The sequence below is a fragment of the Acanthopagrus latus genome, chromosome 12 (assembly GCF_904848185.1).
Source record: "Acanthopagrus latus isolate v.2019 chromosome 12, fAcaLat1.1, whole genome shotgun sequence".
Lineage (NCBI taxonomy): Eukaryota > Metazoa > Chordata > Actinopteri > Spariformes > Sparidae > Acanthopagrus > Acanthopagrus latus.
Window position 1 is genome coordinate 19,740,022 of NC_051050.1, and position 26,637 is coordinate 19,766,658.

A 26,637-nucleotide genomic window follows, 5' to 3' on the forward strand; every position below is an offset into this window, starting at 1 on the left:
AAAATATGTGTCATAAAATTATCCCAGTGTGTGTGTGTGTGTGTGTGTCTGCGTGTGTGTGGGTACAGTGGGAGATTAAATGTCTACACCGGTGTCTGTTCTCTGTTGTCTTCTCTGTTGAGGCTCCTTGTTTGCATGCAAGCAGGGGCAAGTTGAGATTCAATATTGTGCCTAATGATAGTCTCTTCTCAGAAGTCCACACATCATAAATACCTCAGACAGACAGGAAGTAACTCAGCGAGTGACGAGCCAGAACAACAAACGCGAAAATGTTCGTTCATTCATACGGAATGATGAGCGGGATTAAAAGTGGAAACATAAAAGTATCCACAGTTTTTGGCTTACGAGCGAGTTTCATTCATGAATGATATCACCTCCGGATGATCTAATACCTCTGCAGAGTGCTGCTGTTACAACAAAGAAGTCTCAGTGTTTGTTTGGAGAAATATATTCAAAGTATTAGAGTAAAGAGATATGTATAATATCTCAACAGGCGCAAATTAGTAGAAACAAACAAACAAAAACAAAAAAACAGTTATTGTTACCTTGGTGTGAGGAGAGCAAATCGGATAATCCATACTGTGGTAAACTATAAATCGCCTGATGAACCATCTCCATGTCTCTTCCACACTACTGAAAAGAAAAGGCTCCCTGAATGGGTTTTTCAAAGTGCCGGCGGCCGACTGGGTTAACTTGAGGACGGGAGTTCCTGACTGGAGAGCTGCTCGGCCACTTTTTGGCCCGGCTCAGGATGAGTGAGTGAGCACAGCTGAGAGGGTGTGAAAGAGAAAGGAGAAGGAGGGGAGGGAGGTGAGGTTTGAAGAGGGGGTTGGGGAGCAGACACACACACACACACACACACACACCCACATACCTCTCTTAGCACTGTAATGGGAACAATAGGCAGATCTCTCCGTAGGTTTGGGTTTGAAAAGGCCCCTGGTTTGACTCAGGGCACGACCCCACAAGCAAACACGGGACGTCCCATTCACACTGCAGTGCTTTGTTAACATCTCCAACCACTAACTGGTTCGAGCACGATGATGTAATGTTGACTTTTTGCAAGTGGAATCAAATTAACCTCCATTACTGTTTGATAGTGTATTCACAGCAGTATTACTTTTATTGTTAATATGGCTGCATGAATACTATGTTGAGGTGAAGTTAGGACAATAGTAGAAATCACGCTGTTTGACACAGATTGTCTAGTAATGTGAAGGTTCACAGATCCAGTCTTCAGCCTCCTGGACTACTCAAATGTTTGATTTTCACAATTTAAACTCTGGTGGATGATAGCATCAGAACTTTCCAAGCTGGAACACAACCAACGATGAGAGAGGCATCCCGGAGGCGCTGACTGAGCTACAAAGCAGCGATCAAACTTCTAGCCCTTGAGGTTTGCTAGCATACCGCTGGCGCCAGAAAATAAAACTGAAGTCTCACCTCCAGTTCTCACTGAAGAACAGAAAACCTGTGTTGACAGGCGTCTCCCCCCTCATCCAAACTCGTTCTCTTTGCTTTTGTTTTCTTCTCTCATTGCACCACGTTACTACAGCAATTTGTTGCACAATGCTGACTTCGTTTAGGTCTGCTTCCCCATGAGATCACATGGCATTGATAAAGCAGTATATCTTGATTTATTTTTCAGCTTGACAAATGCTGTAAAAAGCCTTTTGTGGCTCCAGTGGGAGCTGAGAGGAATGTGATGAACTGCTTCCAGTGATGTCACTGGAGTCATCATCGGTTGGCTGAAGGCACGTTTAGCGATGGAAAAAATCCAGAGGTGTTGAGTTTGAAAAGTTTTCTCAGACTTTCAGAGCACTCAGGTCGCATTGGAGGTATTCTAGGCTCCTAAATTTGACAATTAAGGAGAATGTTTGGAGTAAAAAAGAAAAAAAAATGCCTCTGGTTCTATTTCATCAATTTCCTTTACATCACAAAACTGTGAGTCTGACGATGTTGCAGAAGTGAAATGCTACTCCTTGCGCATGTCTCCATCTTCCCATGTATCTGCAGTAGGCGTCCTGTTTCACCTCACCCCCAGTAAGGTATCGATGGCTCATTCTCTTCCTGGTGTCACGGTGGTCCCGGCCTGTCAATCGACATAATCTGAAGGCAGACACCACATCATTAGCCTCCATCTGAGTCCCCCAGAGACATTGTCTGGTGGAGAACACAGACTCCATAGAGGTTCTATGGCTATCCATTACCATCTGATGCTGAATGAGTAGCAAAGTGAATAAGGAGTGGGGAGGTCAAAGGGGACGAGGGTTGTTTGGCTCTACTGTCCCTCTTCAGGCGCCCACAGGGAAAGAAGGTAATCATGGCACCAAAAAATGGAGAATAATGGCCACTGAGAGGCAAACACGATACCTTGAGCGCTCGGGTCCTGAAGCCACAGGCGTCAATGCAAATCTTTGCGATCAAAAAAATGTATTCCTCGATAAAAGTCACTTCACATTGCCTCCTCTGTCCTCACACAAAGGGGGGGAGCTGCTCTGGCCAAAAAGCAGCTGTTGAGTGGTACGAGCCAGCCGAGTTTTAATGAGTTGTCATGAGGACAGTCGGGTGAAGCCACGGGTCAGTCCGTTCACGGAGGTCGCAGCACTGTCGGAAAGCCAAGTGTCTCTGTTCTGATTTCATGCCAACTAAATAAAGAGCCATCTCTGTGTGTCCTGCCAAGGCGGCTGTAAATATACCATTATGTAAGGGGAATCAATTTCAAGCGTAGGAAAAAGGAAACACGGCTCAGAGTTCAGAGCTTTGACATGATAATTATGAAGAAAACCAACACAGAGATAAAAGTGAGTTTGTGATGGACTGTACCTGTCTTTCTGTAGCTTTTGGCTCATTTGTTCCAAACACAGCCTCTTTCTGACCATGTTGCCTTCTTCCTTTTCGAGTGCAACGGACAAGAAAGGAATACAGTACATAGTGTTTACTATGATGGATTGGACGCTGTATCTTAAGCTAGTTTCAAGTTTCCCAAAGTTGGTGGTCATGCTTCGCTGAAATGCAAACCAGAGGCAGCCTTCAGGGTCGGCAGTAAATTATGTTTTGCTTTGGAAAACTGGTTGTGAGAAGTGTGAAGAGTATTTATTTATGGCAAATGTGCTAAAAAAAAAACCAAAAACAGAATGACCCTTTAACATTTTGCTTGTTTTTTAAGTGTCCAAAGCCAAAACTGACAATCACAAGCATCAATCACAAAATGTCATTAATGGAAGCTCAGCCATCGGCATGAAACCACAGACATTCTGCTCAACCTATTTATTTCAGCGGTAACTTGCAATATAACGTGAGATTAACTCCCGACTAATTCCAAGCATCTTTTAAGTATGCACGGCGACACTCTGAGGTTTGTTAAAATACCAAAATCCTTACGGGTGAACCACTGAGAACCACTGACAGCTCCAGCGACTACTTACTGCGGGGGATTAATATCCCATTAAAATGTTAGGAGTGTTGAGTTTTGGTGAGGGCTGGCAGCTGTTGTCACTTGAACACTTGCACGCAATGCTGGGAGGCTGAAACATTACATCAGTGATACAGGCAGACTGATACTTCAGAGGAGGCTTCTGGGAAGGTGCAGCACATACGGATCCAAGAGTAAAAACCTCAAGGGCTCTCTAAAGTCAACATGACACTAGTTTTTTTTTTTTTAATGCGCGTTTAGCCGAGTGTCATCATCATATTGTCAGAGAATTGAGGTTTCACGACAACCAGACGCACTAAACACCCCGTCAGGCTGCGACGTGTTCGTCAGCAGTGTCACTAAATAAAATCTGGGCATTATAAGTTTCTGCAAACCACTGAAAATACATTTGTATGCTTAACACATGCATATGAGCTGAGTTCAGAGGAAGAGGGGATAGTGGTGGTGGTGTTAAAGCGAAATGGCTGCGCTTCTAAGTATGATGCTGTAGGTAAGAGTGAGAAAAGTCAGAGTTTGGGGGACAGTTTGGCTGGTTGCATGGGTTGCATTTTGGATGAGACAGCGGGACAGTTATGCAGGTATTTTTTAAGACATGCAGGGACAATTTCTTGCAGTGTATTCTGGGCAAGGGAACCAGGTAAACCTAACCAGACCATAAGCGCTGCTTCGTCTGAATGCACAATAGAAAACTGAACATAAAGAAATGTAATCCTTCAACATATCAAATGAAAAATTCAACATTTCTGCAGTACACAGAAGTGTCCAACATTTATTCTGTCGATTATGTTGTGTATTTTCTCCAGTGTGCTGCGTTCCTGTGCTCTAACATGCATGTAGTGTCTGTGTAACATGTAGTCATCTTTACGGTTATGTAAACATATTTCACTATGACTGATCACCAATTCCACAAGTGGACGTCATGCACTCACGGCCTTGAGACTGTAAATCTGTGCGGTGCGCATGCCGGGAATGTATACTCTGTGTGCACTCTGTGACCCAAAACAAATGATCCCCCCAACGACTGTTTGTCCGATATCCAAATTAGATTTGATTTAGATTTGGCATGTAGTAAGTGCCGTAAGCCTAACAGTAGCATACAAATGCAGATGAAGATGCTACTGCTGAAATGATTTTCGGAAGTTTAACTGAGAAAAGGAGATTTAAGTAGATTTTCTTTAGTTTTGTTTCTGTGTGATAACTTGTCATTCACCTCAGTCTGCCGCTTTGTTTACACATGTTTGAGATATTAAAGCCTCCATCCTAATTGCTACGGTGCGGAAAAGACAAAACATCCAGTAACAATCACGTTGGAAGGAAAAGACGCAGACAAACATCCTGGCACTCGAGGAAATGAGCGAAACCTCCCTTTCGTCCACGACAGAGAATGAGAAAAGGGAGTGGACGTGACAAAGTATCTGTTGCTTCGCTCACTAATACCTTCTAATATCACCTTTCAGCGCTGATGAGGGCTTCAGGGCAGATGCACACCTGCACTCCCCACAGCCAAAATTGCCAGGTTGAGTCAGGCTGGCCTTTGGGAAAGCCCTTTGAACTTTTCAGACAGTTCAGACGGGGTTATAGAAACCTGGCTTCTGATTTATTGTGGGACTCCTGGAGGCAGACCAACTTCCCCATCTTCCCCCATGAGAACCAAAGAGAACGACAGAGGATTGAGGGAAATCCTGACAGCTGGGTCTTAAGAAAAACGCTTCTCATGATTTCCACTCACCTGAAGTCATTTCATTATAACTAAATTCACTCCGGTCATGTGTCATAGAAGCATCGATCATTGTTTTCATTTGCTAGATTGCCTCGGGAGATTAAAAGGCCTGCCAGGGGGGAACATTATTGTGATAGAAAGTACAGATAAATCCGACATTCATCAATCATCATCTAGCATGAGCCTCGCAGCCCACTTCATATGTACACTAAGTAACTGATGAGGTGGGGTATGAATATGAATGACACCTATATTGGGTTTAACAGACTTTGGACACCTTCTTAACCATCACACAAGCATGAAGCCTCAACAGAGCCGCTGTTCAGTGTCCAGTGTGAAGCAACAGTGAAGTTATGTTTGTAAGAGAAGTTGCAGCAATAATGTAGTGATTTTAACTCAAACCACAATGTTTTCCAAACCCTAACCAAGTCTTTTTGTTGCCTAAACCTAACCAAAAAACATACCGCAAGATGCAAAGTGTCGCTGCAACGCTCATGATGTTTTGTGCATGGTGATATCGATCTATTCAGGTGATCAGGTATGGAAGATGTGTTGGAAAAATGGCGAAGCAGCTTATTGCGAATATTTATGTTCAGTGTCAGGCAGTGACCTCTAGTTATCATGTAATAGTAACTGCAAGGAGGAACTCGGGAGTAGCAGTATAAAGAGCAAAAAAGGCTGCACAGGAAGGACGGATAGGTTGGTTGGGTCGAACAAGCACAGGACCCGGCTGTGCTCTTTAGGTCCCGTATGAAAGGCGAAAGTCAAACTCTTTCGATGACTCACGTCTATTTATGTCCTTTTTTTAAAAAAACTTTGAGTTTTCCACCCTTAACATCAGGAACTTTTAAGGATTTCTTGGAACCTTGGTTCAAAAACAAACAAGTGTGTTCCCAGACTCAAACTGGTGCTTGTGTTTGACTGTTATCTTCCATGTTTCTGTCTGCACACATATCTGTGTGATGCCCAAACTCAGAGGGCACGCACCAATAAAGCTTCCTGTTGACTCGCTGCCCAATTATTTGGACAGCCAATGGACAGCGCCCATGGGCTTCAGCTAGATAAGCGTGTTTTCATTTTGGCCACCGCTGCACTACTGTCTGCGTTTGCCGCTCCACATCCTCGTTGTTTTCTCTGACAAAGCTGGCCAAAGCACTGCCGGCCTGAGAGGGCTGCAGTGCGGGGGGAGCGCAGGCCAGCCGGGTCAAAGAAAAGAGATTGGTGGTGATCTAAGTGGAGAGACGGAGAAACGCTGACCATGAGGTTGGCTCTTTGTGTGTTTGAGAGTGCGTCACTGAACTCTCGCTGATGTGGTTCAGCCAGTTCTCTGTGATCAAAGCTGCGCTATAAAAAAAAAAAGCCTTCATTAACTACAATTTCTGGTGCAGCTGCTGAGCTACCACACGTGCGTGTAGTGCTTTTTTTTTAAAATCAGTGTGCAGTTGCCATGCAGCTCTTTTTGTATTTTAACCATATAACTCCCTGTAGTGCTGATGCCCTTGGCAGCAAAAGTGTCGTCATCTTTGCTTTTTGGTGCCTAAAGTTGCCATATTTGGACGAGGGGGTGGAGCCGGGCAGGATGACCTCATTAGATCTGACTGAGAACCCCGAGGACATGACAAAATGAACATCATGCTGTATTGAGGAAGACTTGAAACCAGTGACTGACACCATAAACTCATCAGGAAACCTTTCAAGGAGGTAATAAATAAAGTGAGAAATAGGGTCATTTTCTCATAAGCTCCCACTCAATTACACTTCTTTTTGAAACCGGTAGAGTTGCCCCCTGCTGGCTATAAGGACGAATGCAGACCAAGAATCTCCCTCCACATTTATAAAATCAATGATATTGTCTCATTCTTCACACTTTTCTATGCCAAATCTTCTTGCCAATAAGTGGGCATACCTAACGATATTAGTCGTTTAGTTTTCACTTGTTCCTTGCTTCCCCCCACAGGCAGTTAACGACGGACATGTTGAATTCAACCAGCAGATTCTACTGCAGGAAACAAACCATTTGCTTTGATAGACAATGAGTGGAGGGATTCACAGATGCCTCCAGTGAACGTCAGACACTTAGTAGCTGGTTGCTTCTTATTATCACATAGACTAGTTGTCATGTAGGTCATGTATGTCCAAATAGCAGTCAAGAGGGAGTTGGGTAGATTCATGTCGATATTTATGTGTTATTTCATACTTTCACCGTCTGTTTTCAACATCTCAAACACATAAAACACCTCTCTTCTCTTTCCTCCTTCCTTCCATCAGCACTTTGTGAAGTCTAATTTCTGCCTGAGCATTCTTCTTGTACAGTATTTCTTCTGCCCGATTTCTCTCCCATCTGTTGCCTTGGATTTTTTTGCATGAGAACAGCCTCACCGGGGACGGATTTACAGGCAGGCTGGGAGCCATGAATTCAGGAGGTGGTTCTGTTATCTGCCTCAAGCAGCCAAGCAAAGTGAAATTCGACCCAGCCATGAGAATGCCTTTTTTTTCTCTCTCTCTCTCTCTTTGCTGAGCATGATTTTTCTTCCTCTGGCGAGATTTTTTATTTATTTATTTTTTAAAGCCACATATCTAGAACGACCACACCTGGGTGGCGTTTAAACTACACATGTGGTTTAAAAGCTTATGTTATTATACGAGTTATTCAAATGGCTCTGGTGGTTAATCCGCACAATTTCACACCATTTCAGCAGTGTTTACACTGAGTGCATGTGTCGGACAACAGCAGAACATTTACAAGTTTTGAGGCTTCATACGTATTGCTAAAGTGCGTTAAAGTCTTCCTTTTTCTCAAAGTTGCAAATCTTTTTGGTTTATATGACATGTTTCACAAAAAGGTGCAGTGTGTCGTGTTTCATGCATGATATGTTGTATATGTGTGTTTATGTTCCATGTTTCTAACCTCTATGCTGTGTGTTTATCTTACAAGGTGTATTTTGTCCATCTGTCCTGTATCAAGTCTTTCTGCATGCATCTGTTTGCACGGTCAGATTGAGTTTATTTAGACCTTTAGAAAGAAGAAGGGTAACATGATGGAGAACAGCAGTCTGCAGTGCAGAGGCAAGAGGGTGATCAAGTGAGACAGAGGGCAAATGTTGAAGGTCTCGCACTGAGTTTAGTCAGATTTGAAATATATTTCTTTCTTCTTGCTGCTGGTTTCATCCAACTTCAGCAGCAAAGTGAGCAGAGCGGAGTGCTCATCTCTGCCTCTGCGTTGGGTTGCCAGGTACCACGACACACATCCCTCAAGACACTGAGACACTTGATTTTATCAATGACATTGTGAGACTGATGAGAGAGTAGTGGAAAAAAGGTCTAAAACAAGGAGACTCCCTACGTGTTGGCAGGTACGCAGATCTTGTGGAGTGTTCTTGATGCATTTGGGGAAAATGTGTTGGTTATAAAACGGTCTGATAAACTGGTTCAAGTGACATTATTACAAGTTTGACCATGAAGAACTCAGGACTACAGTGGCCACTATTATCAAGAAACATCCATTTCTCTCACAGAACTGCTGATGACTAAGTTGCATTATGAGTAATGCAGGCGCCACGTTTGAGGAAGAAAGTGCTTAATAAATATGGTACGATATCCAGTGTTAGGAATGAAATGTTGATTGGTGGCGCTTTGATGGCTCTAAACTTTTATTCTAAATCTTTTATATGTTGCATGTAGTTCTTGGTAATCCAAGAACAGAAGTATGTTCTATAATTTCTGTGGAGAAGTTTCACTAGAGAACAGCATTTCAGTAAAAAGTAAAAACAAACCTGCAGTGTGTGGCTGTATTGTTAATTCAGATGAATGACTGTAAAGGATTCAATGGATTTGCTGTAATAATAATAAGCATCTCTATAAGCTGAACATTCTGCAGGAAATAATGACTCCATCACTCACAGAGCGTGTTTGTATGGATGTTTGTGCAGCGGACAAATAAAAGGAAGCCGCGGTGATGTCACCAACAACAGCAGGAAAATCCGGAATGCGAGCATCATAAACTGCTCATGTGAAATCACAGCTGCTATAAACATTAGCTATGAACTGCGACTTGTAAAACAACCCGTCCGCGCCGCTGTCACGATGAATGGACGGCGCTCTCTCGGCGAGAACCGGAGCACTTTGCAACTTATCTGCGAGTTTTGTGTCTTAAGTTTAAGTCAACTAAATCTGTCCGAGAAATCCTTCCAGTCCCTCCTTCCGGTCGCTGCTGAAACCGAAGACAGCTCAGGGGCTAAGAATAATCGCTGCCCCCCGTAATGAAACGTGTTCCCAACCAGATGCAAGCGTGTTAGTATTCATTACTGTTATGTAAAGAGACAGACCTGGGTTGGAGTTAAGATCCATGGGGCGCAGAGGAAGACGTGCCCCCTTCTCAGCTGGAGGTCGAGGGAGCAAAAGCCACGCTGTCGCTGCTGACCGCCGGCCCCCCGGTGCCACTTCTTCATCTGTTCTCGTTCCGTGCCCCGGACGGATTTATCTCCCTCTGTTTCTGCTAAAACACACTCCGCCGCTCTCGCCCCGCTATCCTTCCTTCTCCCCCCCTCCCCCCCTTCCTCAGCTCCTCGCTCTCCTCCACCTCCACCTCATATAACTCTTACGCCTAAAAACTTCATTCTGTTGAGTCAAAGGCAGGTCAACGTGACACACCAATCAGAGGCACTTAGGAGGAGGTCGGGCTGAGGGCGAGTCTGTCTGCCTCTCAGGAAGCCTTTACTCGCCACATGTACTTCTGACAAAGGAGCTGAAAGAGCAGAGGAAGCATATCACCAAGAAAATAAGTGTAGGAGAGAGCGACCGAATGAAATCGAGGGAGACAGCAAGCCGAAGGCAAGATGGTGTGTCTGCTTGTCTCTGAAGGAAGTGAGAGGGGTGGGGTGGGAGCCCGGTGGTGGCGATGGAGGGGGGGAGGTGTGTGTGTGTGTGTGTGGGGGGGGGGGTTGCATCGTAAATCAAGCAGCCCTCCCCGAAGTGGGGACCTGTAAATCTGGAGAACGAAGAGTGGGCACTCGGCCAAATGACTCATCCACAGCGCTCTATAAATACAGCCGTGCGGGGTCGACAAGGCTGCTGCTACTGGTGGCCAAGAAGCCCCGAGACAACGGGGTTTCTCCCTCTCGGAGGAAGGTCTTTAATAGCCTCCTTATCGTTTTTCAATCTCACCCAGACTTAAAGGAGAACCGCATATCAGCGGCCACCATTAAAACGGCACAGGGCGCCCCTTTGAACCCCCCTCGGAGGGTGATTAAACTTAAGGCCACCTGACGGATTCGGGAGGAGAACGGCTCGTGGGGGAGACATCTAAATATTTATCCAGACAGAAATCAGTTTACATACCGCTGGTCTGGATGTTCAATTCCAGTGTCCCCATTAGACAAACACACTGTAGTGGTACAGGAGAGGCTTCAGCGGAGGCCCAACCTGATACATGTGGGAGCAGAGGTCGTGGACGGGGGGTTACAGCGAGAGGCTGATGGAGGAGATTGCTATGTGACATGTCAAATTCCGATCCCCTCAATAGGGCTGTTATGTAAGCATGTGGGCTTCCTGTCCTGTCCCTCTCTCTGGGCCTGAGACTCGCAGGCCTCAGTGCATTTCCTCCAGAGGGTCTCGCTGCTGCTGCACACGCAGGAAGACGCAAGGAAAGGAAGTAGAAGGCGCTGAATTCTCTCACCAGAGCATCTGCCGCATACAAAAGTTTAGCAGCTCATTGTTCGGACGTGCTGAATTGCCTGTCCTCTCGTCACTTCTCCGAATCAGTCTGTGTCCGGATGGGATGTGAGGAACGTATGCACGGATCACATACGTGTGTGCGAAGTGACTGAAGTTGCGTTTTGTGGTTCCAGTCGTCGTACTTCACAGCCGAGCTACAAAATAAAACATTTACCACCACGAGCTGCTAGTTCATCATCTTGTCGTGATATGACAGCTTCGTTTGGAGCCAGCGGAGGATGCGTCGATAAGCGAACCGCCCCGCCAGCATGATGTACGAAGTGTGGCAGGCCAGCGTTGCGCGTCCACTCATCCTACGCGTTATCCTCTCGCGTTGTTATTGCAGCTGCCTTTTCCCATTTAGTGGCTGATCAATCATGGCTTCATGAAAAATGGGCTTCATCAGTCACTGTGCGGTTTTGGGCCATTATGGGAGCTCCCACAGGCTCTGGTCCTATCTCTGATATACTTAAACAGCATATTGTGTTTGTAACAGAGAAACATAAGAGGACTGTAACCACTGATCAGGCCACTGTTGAAAGATGATGACAGTATCTGAAAGCATCAATCATATTCACGTGCTGTGACAAAAAGCTGTAACCTCCCACCGATAAAACAAACTGCTTTGGAAAAACATACACGGGCTGCATCTTATTTTGAAAGAATTTTTCTTAATGGTTTGTTTTCTTGCCAGGAGTTAGAGGAGAAAATCAATACCAGCCTCTAGATTAGCATAAAGACTAGAAAACAGCAAGCCACAGTCTGTCAATGGTAACAAAATCTACCTAATAGCACCTCTCAAACTCATTAACACACAACGTGCTGTTTGTTCAAACCAAGTGTAATATTGACCAGTTGTGGTTTTAGGTTTTAAGCTTGTCGGCTTTCTTTCCAAAGGGTTAGAAGAGAAGACTGATGGCACATTAAAGCTAGTGAAGTTCAGCAAAAAAGCCTGGAGGCTTTTGTGATTAGACATGGTGTAACGAGCTCGACAGTTTTTCAATTTAAAGGCTCATTTATGCTCAGTGGTAACTATGCACAAATCTGTCCGTTGTCTGCGTTGTTCTCATCTGTATTTCTGCAAGTTTTCTGAAATCTTATGGATACAAGCCAATGAAGCACTCGTGGGGGGCAGAGCAGCCCATCTCAAGCAATCTAAAGTGAGACACAACCACAGGACAAGATGAAGAAGTTTTAAAAATGGCAGAACTCCTTTTATGAGGAAAGGATAAGCTAGTTGATGAGAAGTTTTAATCTGTTTGATGTTACATTGCCTGGACACACAAACAGGCTGAGAGGATTGATTATGATTTGCGCCCTCTAGTGGCTGTATGGCTTAACATCCACTCCAACATGAAGGACACATTTGGGCAGTAATGGTTGCATCATTTGAAACATATGTAAAAGAGCTAGCTAATGGCTCAGTAGGCTGTTTTTTGGTTGTCTTGCTAGCTTGTTAAGTGCAGCGACTTCCTGTGGTTTCTAATGATTGCCTAGCAACCTTGTCGTGACAACGAGACTCCAGGAAGTTGCTGCACCAAGTCACGAAACAGTCGAGCAACAACCCCCCCCTTGTAAAACAACAACTATCACCAGGCTTTATGCTAAGCTAAGCTACCTAGCGGCTAGCTGAAGCTTGACATTTACTAGAACTTCGAGAGTGGTATTGATCTTTTAACCCATTGGTTGTTTTTCTCCACAACCGTTTCTTCAAACTAAGAGATGTTAACAATCACACTCAGTGGGTTCCACTACACGTTGGAAATAATCATCTGATTAGCGTAAAGGGACGATATTTTCTACAAATAGCAGATTTCACCCGACTACCACTGAGTCAACACCCTCCAGACACTCTGCCTTAATGAGCTGTCTGTGTAAATCCCACACAGAAGGGAGGCGTCCTTCTCTCAGAGTCCAGCACCCCCTTTAACAAACATGATCATTATAAGAATCTCTGAGCGCACAATGACTGAACAGCCTACTGCTGCAGCTCAGAGAGCCCAGACTCCCACAGCACCTCCTGCAAGATACCTCAGGAGACCTGGTCACTGACCTTTTCCTAATCCACAAAGCCACATGTAGTCAGGCTTAGCAAACTCCAAAACCTTTCAACAATCTGAGAGAGAGAGCGAGAGTAGAGAGATGCTGCCTCTGCTTCGAAACCAGTAGGAGTCTGCATTGTTACTTAAATCCATTTGACAGTCGGCCAGCGTTTCCTTTCCAGCACCTTGTCACCGAGTTTCTGAGGAGGGAGTTTGGGCTGTCTGCAATCTGGCTGAGCACAAAATCCCCAAAATGTCCCACTTCCAACATCTGCCAATACAGAACAATGGAGATGCTCCTAACTTCTATGTAACACTGGAGAGTCTTTTCAATCAGCGCAACATTATCCAGACAGGTTTTTATCCGTGCCCACTGCCACGACACTGATAAGTTCTCTAACGATCTCAGCAACCTCTGCCAAGGACATTCTCTCAGACTCCAAAATTTCACTCCCTTTTCCTGCAGAATAAAGGATGTGTCCGCTGGGTTTTCTCTCTCGAACTGCCTCAAATGTCAGCATTTCCATGCCTCCGCAAAAGAAACACTAAGCAACGTCCTGCCTCTGCCTTCTGGCACACTGAGTGATTTTCCAGGGCTCGATAAGGAATGTGTAAAAATCATTATCTTTATTATCTGCCATGAGCTTCCGTTTGAACAGCTCGGCAGCCTCGCTAGCCTGCAACTATCTTTCACAGTAAGAAGTACCGACTGATAGCGCTGGTCTTCACTGGTATCGACCAGCAGAACTTTGACCGTCCACAGCCAGCAAGATTTTTAGCACAACTCCAATCATCCACTTCCATGGCAGAAGTATTTGAACAGGAAGGATGGTGATTTTAGCTGACATGCAGCCCTGCCTGCATTTGTTCAAACTGATTTGTTAAATTGGTTTCAGTAATAAGAGTGAAGGATGGAAGCTGCAGATTCACTGGTTGAAAGAAAAATTTGACCTGCTTGTGGCATTTTTTATGGAAAAGCCAGCAAATTCAATATAATAGTGTTCATCCTCTGGGGACAATGAATCTCTTTACTAAATTATATGGAAGTTGATCCAGTGGTTGACAAGACATTTTACCAAAAGTCACCCTCATTGTGGTGCTAAAAGAAAAGTAAGGTGGTCACTAAAGCAATTAGGATTCATCCTCTGGGGATAATCAATGTTCATACTAAAGTTTATTGTGAGATAATAATCCTTTAAATATCTCTGTAGAAAGTGTACAATTAGAGTCTTTGTCACGATCTCAAAACAAACATCCTCGCCTGAGTTCGTCCCTGGAGGAAACTGACACTAATGAAGCTGGCGGGTGGCTGTTTTCATGTTAAATATTACATCAGCGGAGGAAAATCTTCAGTTATTAACGCAACACACATAAAACTGGCTTGTGTCATGACCCAGTTCAATGTGAAAAATGTCAGTCTTGCATTAGAGGACGGGGGAGAAAAGAAAGTACCCGTGCCTCGTGAAAATAAACAATGAAAATCTACGGGCTTCACAGAATAAAGGAAGACATTCTCCCACTTCGTGCTGCAGTACATGGAAATCCACTGCACGTGTGTGTCCGAGGCAGCCGTCACCCCCTTTGTGCAGCCGAGCGCTCGGGCTCATGAATCCGTATATCAAGAGAGCAACAACAAGGGGATGTGAATCTCCAAAAGCCCCATATGAGAAACGTCAACAGCAGCAGATTGCCAGGGCCACAACTCCTGCAGGAGTCCACACGCCGCTGTGTCACGGAGAGCAGGGTTATTGACTGCGTGAGCACACTGGAAAAACACGCGTGTGCGTAAAACGTGTCCGCGGAGGAGGGAAAAGGAGGAGAAGTTCAGTTTGTGACCTTTTCTGAAAATGTCATATCACAAAGTGAATCCTTGAGAGAGAGAGAGAGAGAGAGAGAGAGAGAGAGAGAGAGCAGACACTGGCAGCATCCCACAGGCTCTGACCAGACACCACAAATTAAGACGGTCGAGGCTTTTTATATGCAAAGCAGAATCCCGTCACTCACGCCTCTCCAGGCTCCGTCATTTTTAATATCCACGACATCTTTCGCTCTTAATGTGTGCCTGGATACCGGCGCTCTGTTCCTCCTGGATTTATGATGCATTAGAGGCTGTGTGGCCCTCTATACATCCAGCTGCTAATGAAAACAATATATCAGAAGGTACAGTTGGAACAGAGAGCTGCTTGTTTTCTTCCTCGTGTGTCAGATTGATTCGATCAAACTTGCGTATGGACCATGTTTTAGCCGTGACAGAAGTGGGTGTAGGAGGCGGTGTATGTGGGTGTGTTGCCGGGTGGAGAAGCAATTTTATGTCATGGAGGTTTTTAATTTATAAGAGCTGGGCGGGGCTCTCTCTCGCTGGGCTCCTTGGAATTGTATAATGGTGTATATTCTATTTTAATTGTGATATTTGTCTATATAATTTAACTTCCTTTTTTCTTTATAAGATTTTATTTGTAGTTTATCACTAGATGATCCTTCTTCATCTTTTGAAACATGATAATGATCTTGTATTTTATATGTACTGTCATACATTTTCCTTTCGAAATTTGCTTTGAATGAACTATTTCTTTTATAGTGTTTAATTTGTTTTTTTGCATCCTGTTCCCTGGATTAAATGTTGGGGATGTACGTTTCTGTAAACCACAGATATGTTGTGACCTCATGTATTTTTAGGTTTAATTTTCTATTCTATCTAGTGAATATGCTGTGTTTACAATCCAGTTAGGTTAAGGCACAAAAAAAACACTTGGTTAGGATTAGGAAAAGATCACGTTTTTACTTAAAATAGCTGTGTTTGTAGCGTCAAAACATGGCTGAAGAAACTACAAAACTACACCTTATTGACACTTTATTGTCAAAAATAACATCAGTGCACTTAAACAATAAAAGTAACTGGGAATTCAATCATTTTTAATTACTCCCAGCATCTTTTTTCATCATTATCTCTAAAAAAATAAATATATAGGACATACGCAGGCTAACAGGCTTTAACAGGAAGTCAAAGACATGAAATGTCCTAATTTTGCGTGCAAACCAGTTGCTTCTCTTCGGGGGACACCTTGAAATAGACCTGCGGGAGAAGCTGTGAGCCAGTGAAGGGATTAAAATAGTCCGCTTGGTCTTCCAGACACTCCATAAACACTCTCATGATATGTGCACGGTTCAGCCAACCCTCTGAAATAAACATGATTACAGTAAGCTGCACCATAACTGCAGAAGTTATCCATGACAGATGTGACATTTGAAAAAAAACAAAAAAACAGCTCCATACATCCTGACACTGGAATGTCAGCACCACAGATTAATATGTTTCCTTAATGACTCTGCTGGGGCTTCTTTAACCTTAAACACCTCGATGCTTAGAGGGAAGTATTCTCAGCTGGCTGTATTTACTGCCATCCACGAACAAGTGGGAGAACTTGTTTGGGTTATTAACCCCCACCTCCTGCTGGCTTATTTCATTAATTCAGCCATCCATCACTCCATCATCAACCTCAGCTGCTCATAGTCAGCATGCTGGCTTATGGCTTCCTCATAATGAACGACCTGTGGTCTTCTAATTACACGTCTATCCCCACTTTCCAATAGAAATCACTCAGTCATTAATGTTTAATGAGTCTAACTATAAAGGTGTAGTTAAGAATAACATGTTGTCTTAATAAAGCACATTCCTCGACTGATCATGCAAAAGTTTATTTTCAGATTTCTTACTAACCAGAATAATAACAAATCTGATTTACTCCCTCCCTGCCTCGCCTGCCGGCTCACGCTTACACTGGGATTATCATAATTCAATCACGAGAGTCACTTTGTGTAAATAAGATCCACCTCTGTGACGTGCGACGCTCATAAGTCACGGCAGAGGTCACCGAGGTGGCTACCTGAGCCCACCCATCAGCCCAACGTGTCAAACAAGCGGTCACAGGATCACAGAGGAGCATTAATAACAGGCGCACTAAATCAAAAGAGGACGCAATAAGAATTTACACGTGAAACTCATTACATTTTGTCGCTGACGAGACTGCGCTCTGGAGAACTGTGATAAACCAAACCAAGCATTTGGAAAAAAGTAAATCTGATGAGACAATCTTAAATGAGCAGCTTTTTCAGGAGCATCTCAGTCTCCATCAGCAGATAAAGTTTAATCAGTCTTCCCTAAGTTAATGTTTACAAATGCTGATTAATAAACTTCATTACCAGCACACAATACAAGCAATCAAAATGCTGCTTATGCTCTACAGAGTGTTTGTAAACCAGATAATTCACTTACAATAAGGTTGAGTGTGTACTCAGCTGAAACTGATATCTGTTACTGAAAATGTACTTTATACAAGCAGAGCATAATCTGGGTAAAATGTTTTGCCATGAAAGAAAGTCCTCATAGTGTAGCTGATTTAAGTTTATTCATCCAAGTTTATAAAAAGAAACCTGAGTCTCAATTCTGAGGCTGATCTGTAAAATTGTTCCTGTAGAAATAATAAATAAAGCATCTTGTGATCGACATGCGTCTATTTCAGGCTAAAATGGGCTCCAGTTTGAAACCTCACTCACTCCGAGTACGAATAAGAATACAGTACTGGGGGACAGACTGAAAACTAGAACATTTACATTACTAAAGTATTTAATATCAAGTATAACTTATTCAAAGTAAAACTCCTGGTATTAAAATAATACTTAATGGGAATTTTTAAGTATTCTTCTCAAATGGCACTCAGAGTATCACTAACATACTTTTCAGTCGTTGCTGTTCATTAATTACTTTTTAAAGTAACCAAGTAGAATCACTGGTGTGGTAAGTACTTAAATTCGACTGGTACCCTGTAATTAGTTACTTCCATGCCATTAATTAAAGCTCCTGTATACATACTTTTATTCACATTACCTCTAAGCACGCATGCATTAAGACTCAATTGTACAAGATTAGTCATTACTTCTTTTAGATCTTCTGATTTTCCTGTTTGACTGAAGCTTATCTATTTGTAAAATGCCAAAAAAAGAACTGTAATGCCACAAAACACCACATGAGGGCGCCATCATCTTTATGTAGACTCTCAGGCTCCCCTCTTCCCTGACTTTACCACAGCATTGTGTCAGCTCACATTCAAAATGAGGAAATGTCTGTACATCACCTCATTCAACAATCTGAAACCAAACAGAGTCTTTGATATCAGACAGGAAGCTCGTCTCTCTTCAGGTATGTATCATATAGACCCGGGCTTTGCTCTGGAAACACTGTCGAAGCCCGCGGCTGTCCACCTGCTCACGGCAGCGTGATCCCGAGGTCCTCCCATGAATGAATGGGATGGTGGCCTCTGGGGATTTAGTCGGGAAATATTCCCATAATTCAGTAGAGGGTGACTCGCTGTGACCTGAGCAGCTTCTTGAATCAGGCTACCAAGAGAAAACTGACAGAAACACAGAGAGAGAAAAAGTTGAAGTCTGAGCCTGGAGCAAAGAAAAGAAAGAGAAGAGAGAGAGAGGATGACATACTGAACTCAGCCCTGTGTTTATTACAGCTCGGGGAAAGAGGAGCACACTGTTTCTCCATCAAAAACACAGTGGGGAGTGTTTCCTGTGTTGATTCTTGTTTTATGGGAACTGGATGATTAATCACAGTTGTACCACAGGGAGTGACATTTAGCTACAGGTATGAATGCAGGTAAAAACAGATGAGTCTGTTGCCAGTTGTGTTTCAAATCATAATTTGCTGAAGGCTGCTCGCCGTGGTGTAGCCTTAAAAAACCGAGATTCCCCGGCGCCTGGAGCTATGTTATACCACACAGCTGTCCTCAGATCATACCTGACATTCTTGGGAGGATTCGACAGCATCAGATAAAAACTGCGAGCTAATCCTGAGCGGCAGGATGTTCTGATATGTATTCCACATATATGGACCGAGAGGAATCCGGCTTTTGTTCCGTGAGTGCCTCCTGTGCAAAGGAGATACTCCTAAAAAAGTTTTTTTCTGTGATCACCTTAAAGTACCAGGTTTAAGAAGAGTCTGCATCAAATACGGCAACACAGAAAATGTCATAATGTAATCTTTAAACAGAATGTAAACATGTCCTGAACAGACAATCATGAAGGATAGGCTATTATGTAAGCAGTTTACCTTTCTGCAAACAACAGATACGTCCAAGGTGGAGAGTTGTAGCAAAAGTAGCATTTTTTTGTGGAGACCTGGGGACATTTCCAACTGTTTTCTGTGGCAACAAATCCGACTATTTTTCACGGGATGTCGGTCGATCTCCTGCCATGATTGCAGTGACCAAAACAGGTATTTTAAGCCAAATCATGATATTTTCCCAACCCTTACCAAGTGGTTACCAGAGCATGAGCATGGCGTTGTGACAAGAGAGAAACAGAGAATTCAACGTAAATAAATGTAAGATTTGCAACACAAAGAAACAGTTTGCACATTTCCTTGTTTTTGCAGAAGCGTGCTTAGATAACATGAAGCTGAACACACGTTTCAAGGCCAGAAAACAAGAGATTATGAAAGCCGTCCTCGTGTTTGTTGTCATTCCTGTTGCCTTCAGCTCAGGCCCATGTGTGCTCGCACATGCTGTAACGTGTCAGCATGATGGAAGACGACGTCACTGGTGCTCCGAGTCTCGGTTTGGGGCGAGCAAAAAAAAAACCCCCCCAAAAAAACAAAAGCCTCATTGTGTCTGTACCTGCGCGTGTCTCTGTCAGACATAACCGCGGTTCCAGTCTAAATATTGCTCGCCATGTGGTTGAAATCTGCTGTGGTAACACTTTCTGTAGGTTTATCATCCAGATGTGAGTGTGTGCAGCTCAAAGAGACGAAGGCGAGAGCGATGAAAGACAACAAGAGAGAGAGGAACAGAGAAAACATCCCCCTGTGCACAGGTGAATAAAAAGCTGCAGAGACGTTCTTTGAACTGTTTTGCACAAGTTTCCATAAAAGCTAAAAATACAGAGTTATTTGTTTATCTCAGAGTATCTCCTCCCTGTACAGATGTCCTGATGCCGCGAGTCAAGCCCCCGGCAGTCACCCGCCTGCCGACTCGTGCTCGAACCTCACAACAACTCTCGCAAGACAACGGACATCTCTGTACAACTCTGACTTCCACCTCCCCCACCACCACCACCACCATCACTTCCCGCCTGTGCGTCTGCCAGCGACTGTCCGTGTGTTGTGTTCAAACTGCAGAGCCCCATTTAGCCCAGTGGAATATATGTGTTGTGTTTTCCTTTCATTTTCTCTCCCCGCTTCTCTTAGACCCCTTTCTTTGCTGCCTCATAACAAGCCATGTTCTTGTTTTCCAGCCGTTTTCAGGGCGTAGTGGATGTTGCAGAGCGAGGAATGAGGAAAACAGATCAGTAGTATTAGTGGCACTCGCTGAAACTCTCCTCTGAGCCCTGATGGGTTTTTTTTTTTTTTTAACAACCCACCAGGGCCTTGTAGTGAACATGCGGGGAGTCATATTATAATTCACGCTTTGGCCAGCGTGAGTAATTTCACGCCATCTGGGACAGTCATAACAAAGTCAGCCTTTGATAGTTTTGAAGAAGAAAGTTTACTATTAACGTTGTGGCCGCTGGCGTGAAGCATGAGCCCATGACTGTAAACTAGATAAATCCAACTGGGTCAGTGGCCGTGATCTTCAAGCATTATATAGTGAAACTACACAATGGCACAAAGAGCAGCCGCCGAGTGAAATGATGTGACAATTGTGAAAATGTGCTTATTTCCTATAAAACAGAGAGTTACCTGTGAGCATCAATACGCCAGCATATCTTAGCTTAGCTAGAATAAACGCTTGAAACAATTTAACGCCCATAAAGAAAACTTGATGTTTTTAAACTTAAGGATTTGTACAGATGAAATAAAGATAATATGTAAATGTTTATATATATGAGTGCTATATTTTGTTATTTTTGGACAGAGCCATGTTTAGCTGTGTCCAGTCGTTACAGGCTACTAAGCTAATGTGTATCTTCCCGTTTAGTCTTCAATCGTGAGTAAGAGAGCAAATGTGTGTTAATTTTCCCCCAAAATGTCAAACTATTTATTCGAAGTGAGTTTCAAGTTACTTTTGAAAGAAGAAATAACTAACAGTTGAATTTTTATGCAATAACATGTACACAGGAGTTTAGCTGTTAGCTACATAGTGGAGTAGCTTAAAGTTAGCTTACGTTAGCAAACCTTATATTCCTGTATTACTGCCATTACTGAGTCAGATTGTTGACTTTATAATTGCTCTCTACTTGTTCTACTGTATAGAATATACTTTAGACCTTGTGAATATCCTTTAGTAATAGTCGGACACGCATGAATGCTCTGAATGTTCCCTGTCATTCAGGGAAAAAAGAACTTCTGGGTAATGTTACCACTCCTTTACACAAAGGAGGATGTTCTCAGACATTTTCTGACTGGGTAGCTTTATCTCATAATTGTAACTTGTGGCCTCAGTGGTTTGATGCTTTCCAGCCTAATAATTGCACAAAACCAGCCCAAATTGATTGAAAACTAAACAAACAAATCCATAAATTATCTCTACTAAATCAGACACACCATCAGTATTGTGGTTCATCTAAATTTTTCCAATGTCATAATGACTACAGAACAATTCAAGTGGGCACAGGTGCCCTGACAATGACCACAAAACTTTTTTAATTTCTGCCATCTGCCTCGAAATTAAGACAAGCTAAACTGCAGCAGACCTTGATAGTAGCTTAAAGTCCGGTGGCCTGTTTTGCTTGAATGAAAAACACCTTGTGTTCTATAAGAAGGTAAATACAAGACAAACAGAGCATGGTCAGAGTTTTTCACCTCAAATTTAAGTTCCTTTTTTTCTAGATAAAACAAGTCTGAACCTTCTCATTATGAGGTACAGGCTGATATTTAAAAGCATTTTATTTGAAAAAGAAAGAACAACAACACATGCTAACTGGATAAGGACAACTTGGCGAAAATGTTACATGTACAATAATGAAAGCCTCATCAGTCACTGATGACCTTTGTTTCTAAAAACAAAGTTATGAAGGTGAAGTCATTAATAATTTTGGCATCCTACTGGTTACCACCCCTGAATCTTGAACCTGAACACACCACAAACATTTTAGGACACAACCTAGTAAGAAAACATTTGTCCTCATTTAGTTCCTAACATATCATCATACCTCATATAACTATTAGGAACATATAAAATCACACTGTAACTGCACTCACACCCTTTGTAAAAAAAAGTAGTTAGTTATTCTGGTTAACACTTTTGGTACTTCAATCACTTTTCCCTGCATGGAATAATATACTGTAGCTATCATCAATGTTGCACAGCTGCTGGCAAAAACCGAAGATGCCATGTGTGAAATTTGAATGACAGTAACTGTATTAAATACTACTACTGTACATTATTCCTTTGTTCTTGAAGTCGTACTGTACGGAAACAATATGAGCAACATAACAAGGTTGAAACGGTGCCATCCCAAGTGCAACAAAAGACACAACAAGCCTCTATATCCCACACAGATAGACATCAGACAGATAGATAGACATCCTTAAAGTTAAGTGAGGTAGAAAATGGCAGCTGAGAACAGCACCTGGCACATTATGGAAATTATGACTGCCACTGCAGGTAGAGAAAATGTAGTCGCTAGATTTAAAATGTCCTCCTTCAGAGTTTTTGCAAAAACAATCTAATCCCACGAGGGGGGGAAAAAAAGTTTGTAGCGGTGTGACTGGAAAAATGAAAATCTATCAGAACACCACATAACACACACACTGTTACGTAACGTTATGTCTCAACAACAACATCATATTTCACAGAGTGCAACAGCATAGTCTGTAACACCTGGAAACGGGGGAACTGAAAACTGAGGCGGCACATTGAATCAGTGACGCATGTGACTGATTTGTTTTTGAGTGTACTGCTTTCCACAAGTCTTACTATAAAATATAAGTATACTGATGCTATTTAAAAACATTGTTTTGAGAAAATGTCACTAAAATACATGTCAACAGTGATGCTATCTGTCCTACATGTCACCAATCGTCTGCAACTTTAAACTATTTGTGCTGTACTAAATCTGTAATGTTGGGTGTGGGCCAGCAACAGTTCTGCCAACAGCATTCAAATGCCATGCTAATAATAAAATACAAACATGGGTATTGTGGGTAATCTTCATCTGAAGTGCATGGAAATAAAAAAAAAGAAGAAGAAGAGAAGCGAAAATACAAAAGTTTTGTTTTAAAGAAACTTCACCTTTCCTCTGAATACCAGGCAAATTAGCTTCTTTGGGTACAAACAGCTGTATCCAGCCAGAAATTCAAAAGCACAAATGAGTATTTGAACACGTTAAATATTGAGAACTCAAAGCAGCCGATCTGTCTCATCAGCTATGTGTCTGTCTCGTTATATTTGAGCGCGACTCCAAAATTCACAGCTGATTACTCCGCTGCAGATCTGGGTAATTAGACACCCAGGAAGTCGATCTTTGTGCGCCGCCGAGCAGCATTCGTAGGAATGAACGGGCCTCTGCCTCTCGTATCCAGATTTCCAGATTAGATCCATGAGCTGAAAAAGTGCATGAAATGATCTCTGCAGGGAACTGTCGCTCTGCTCGTCTGATGTGGAAGTCGCTCGATAAACAGCCGGGTCATTAGCATCGAAAAAACGAAAACACCATTTTTCAACCTGAACTTTTAATTTGTCAATTCCGGCCAGCTGCCTAAATTACTTACTTAATTTTGCCTCTTCGTAGGCGGTCTTCATTTGACCTTTTACTGACAAATGTTACGATGAACTTGCATCATTATCTGCGCGGTCACAGTGTTTTGTTTTTTTTTGAGTTTGTGTCCGACGGGAGCCACAAATCAAGTCAAAAGACACATTGGAACTGTGAGAGAAAACTCTGGTGGATGCACACCAGGGAGGAGATAAAGATAAATTAAATACAAGTTGGTTGCTGCACACATCCTGTGTTTTCTACAGGGGTTATTTTTTACTGTTATTGGATCAACTGGTGCTACTGTATCTTTTACCAGCTGTCTCTGTTTCCCCAGCGGGCATGTGTGTTTTAAACATGTATTCCATAGACGCACATTCCTGGCGTCGCTCCGCCTGGGAAAATACCCCTTCTACTCCTTTGTGTTGCACTCGGACGTGTTTCCATACAGCCCTCTGGAGTCTGCGCATGTGTTCGCCTTTGGGTTTTATGTGTCGGCGTACTGTATGTGTGTGTGTGGTCAGTGGTTTGAGGCCGCTCTTCTGAAATCTGAACCGAGGGAAAAGTCTGACATTTTTGGAAACCCCGGTCACTCGCCTTGTTGCGGAGAGTCACAGGACTGACTGACTGTCATGACTGACACCACGCTCTTTAAAAACAAAATTCTACAGTTTTGATTATTTTAATTTAACCTCTGGTCAGTCCATCAGTGTGAGCAAATGGTTCCTCATAGCTGCATAGTGTGAGAGAAAGCAAACAGCAGGGGAAACAAATGGTTATCATAGACGACAGGAAATGGCAAGATTCCTCCCTCTGTGATTTGCAGCAGACAGGACTGATCCAAACCTCATGTTTCTGTCCCTCTTCTGCTCCAGCCAACGCTGCTATCATTCCCTGGTAAAGATAAGAAGTCCTTCAACTGTTCTGATCTCATCCTACCTGGAATGACCTCGAAGAGAAATTTCCCTCCATCGTCGCCGCTGGTCGGATGCTCTGACACTTTGTTTCCAGGTAAGAAAATGGTTCCCTGCAGAGAGACAAAGAAAGACTCATCAGAAGAGTGGAAAGAATCGTTCAATCTGTTTTTTTTTTTTGGTTTTTTTTTTGCGGTTCTCTTGCAACAGCAGCCCCCCTGAGCTCAGCACAACAAAAGCTCTTAATACGTCGTCGTGTGTATCAGCATCTCTGCCGGGCCGAGGAGGTGGCGCACAGGTCCCCGCGGACAGGTTGCGGATGATGGAGCTGAGCTGTTATGAAATGTGGCATAGCAGCAGCATTATCGAGGATCACCATCACTTTGTCTACAATGATACATCATCTGTGTGACACCAAAGGCCGGAGGAGAATAAACAGGAGCATCAGCATCAGCTTTTTTTTCCCAGAGTCACCCTCTCAACAACCTTACGGTCGGTTAGAAAAGGTTATGGGGCAGATGTGCGCATCGTGAGAGACTGACACATCGTCATCAACGTCGTCATCACCTTTACATAAACAGGGAAGGCCATCGAGAGACGCCCTGAAAACAGACATATAAAAGGTACGTAAGGCGACTAGATCAGTATGTAACAAGAACTATCTGCTTATCAGTACAAGCGGGTGTTTTACTCTGCCTTTTCATGGAACTGAGATCAGGATTTCTAGCTCAAATTGGGATTGTTACATTAGTTTTTTGTTTGGACAGTAGCCATGCTTCTAGCGGTAGCCATGTTGCTAATGCTGTCTTTGCAACAGTAGTGATGCAGCGAAACACTGGGAAAAAAAAGTCTAACTCTGCTTTAGAGGTGCAGTATGTAAGAAGTTTTGCATGAAGCACTGCAAACTTAACGCAAATCTTCGACAGAATGTAAAGAAAATACTTGTTTTGACATGATGATGTCTTGTGTTGCAGAGATATACACTGGACGTAGCGCGCTAACAAGCTGCAAAGCTCCTGTGTTCGCAGTGTAAACACCACTACTTCCCTTGTACTCTGAGCTTCCAAGCTGGACTGCTAGCTGGACTGCTAGCTGAGCTTCCATATTGCACTTTTTATAGATTATAGATTCTATTTATTAGATTGACCGATCAATAAACTCATCCTTAGCTGCAGCCCTTCTGATGTAAAGTGTCTGAGTATGTATTTTAAATTGGTTCCACCGCTCAATCAGCAATCTGGCACCCTTTGTGAGTAGACGACCAGGTACTTGCACGTGTTAATCTTATGAAAATGAGTTCACTTAGTTCCCCTCTAATTAGGGTGACTATAAAACAGGATTCCAACATGACCATCTGCACTTTTTCACTTGATTAACAACCAGGACATCAGTGCCACGGCGCAGCATCTGACAGCCATTAGGAGTGCCCTCTATCCGGGTTAATGTTAACGCAGACAAGATGTGCATCGGTGACGGCGTCGGTATTAAGGACCCGTGCACATTAACAGGATCTGAGGGGACTCGGGTTCCTTCCTGCTGAGAGAGAGGGTCTTTAATGAGCCATAACTGTGACAACCAGGAAGTGGAAACCCTACCTGAGGCCCCCAGGTGAAGTTCTTTAAAGGGGGTTATAAAGACAGACGTGCTCCAAAGTAGAGAAATGAGGGGAAGAGAAAGAGCTCGTTTGATGTGGCTGTCAGCGAGAGAATCTGCTCAGCTTCGATATCTGGGGATTAAAAAGCGTCTTTGAAAAGTTTTTTTTTTTTTTGTGGCGAACACAGATCTTTTTGTCATGCACATTGTACTAATTCTGGGGAAACAGGAGATGACTTGAATGAACGGTGTGTGGGTAAGACAGCCTTCATGCATTTGAGCCTTCTGGATTGTGTATATTGTTAAAAAAAAAAAAAAAAGAAGAAGAAAAGGATCTGTGTAGTCCCTCCGTACTGTAAAAACCACAACACCACTGATTCCTCTCCTGCATTTCTAAAGCCACAGCCGCACTTTCCATACCGACATCCTCCCTGGTGGGCTGTTGTTTGCTGCAGACAAACCCAACCACAGACAGAGTAATATTTACCGAGCAAAGAGTACGACGGTAGCCCGGCCCAACCC

The 26,637-nt window shown here is 43.3% G+C and overlaps 1 protein-coding gene and 1 long non-coding RNA gene across 7 annotated transcripts in view; one reads left to right on the top strand and one right to left on the bottom strand.

Annotated features, from left to right (window-relative positions):
* arhgap24 (Rho GTPase activating protein 24) overlaps positions 1-26,637 on the bottom strand; it is a 72,312-nt gene that overhangs the window by 20,394 nt on the left and 25,281 nt on the right. For 4 of the 6 annotated variants that reach the window (XM_037116964.1, XM_037116966.1, XM_037116967.1 and 1 more), the window contains one exon: positions 24,548-24,635. In XM_037116964.1, coding sequence (XP_036972859.1) covers positions 24,548-24,635 — 88 coding nt within the window. Of the gene's footprint in view, positions 1-545; positions 698-9,481; positions 9,519-24,547; positions 24,636-26,637 lie in introns of those variants that run through there. The other 2 variants (XM_037116969.1, XM_037116968.1) reach the window with 2 other exon arrangements.
* On the top strand, positions 17,986-20,792 carry LOC119029825. Its single transcript, XR_005078096.1, has 3 exons — positions 17,986-18,107; positions 19,682-19,786; positions 19,896-20,792. It is a non-coding gene; the product is annotated as an uncharacterized LOC119029825 (long non-coding RNA).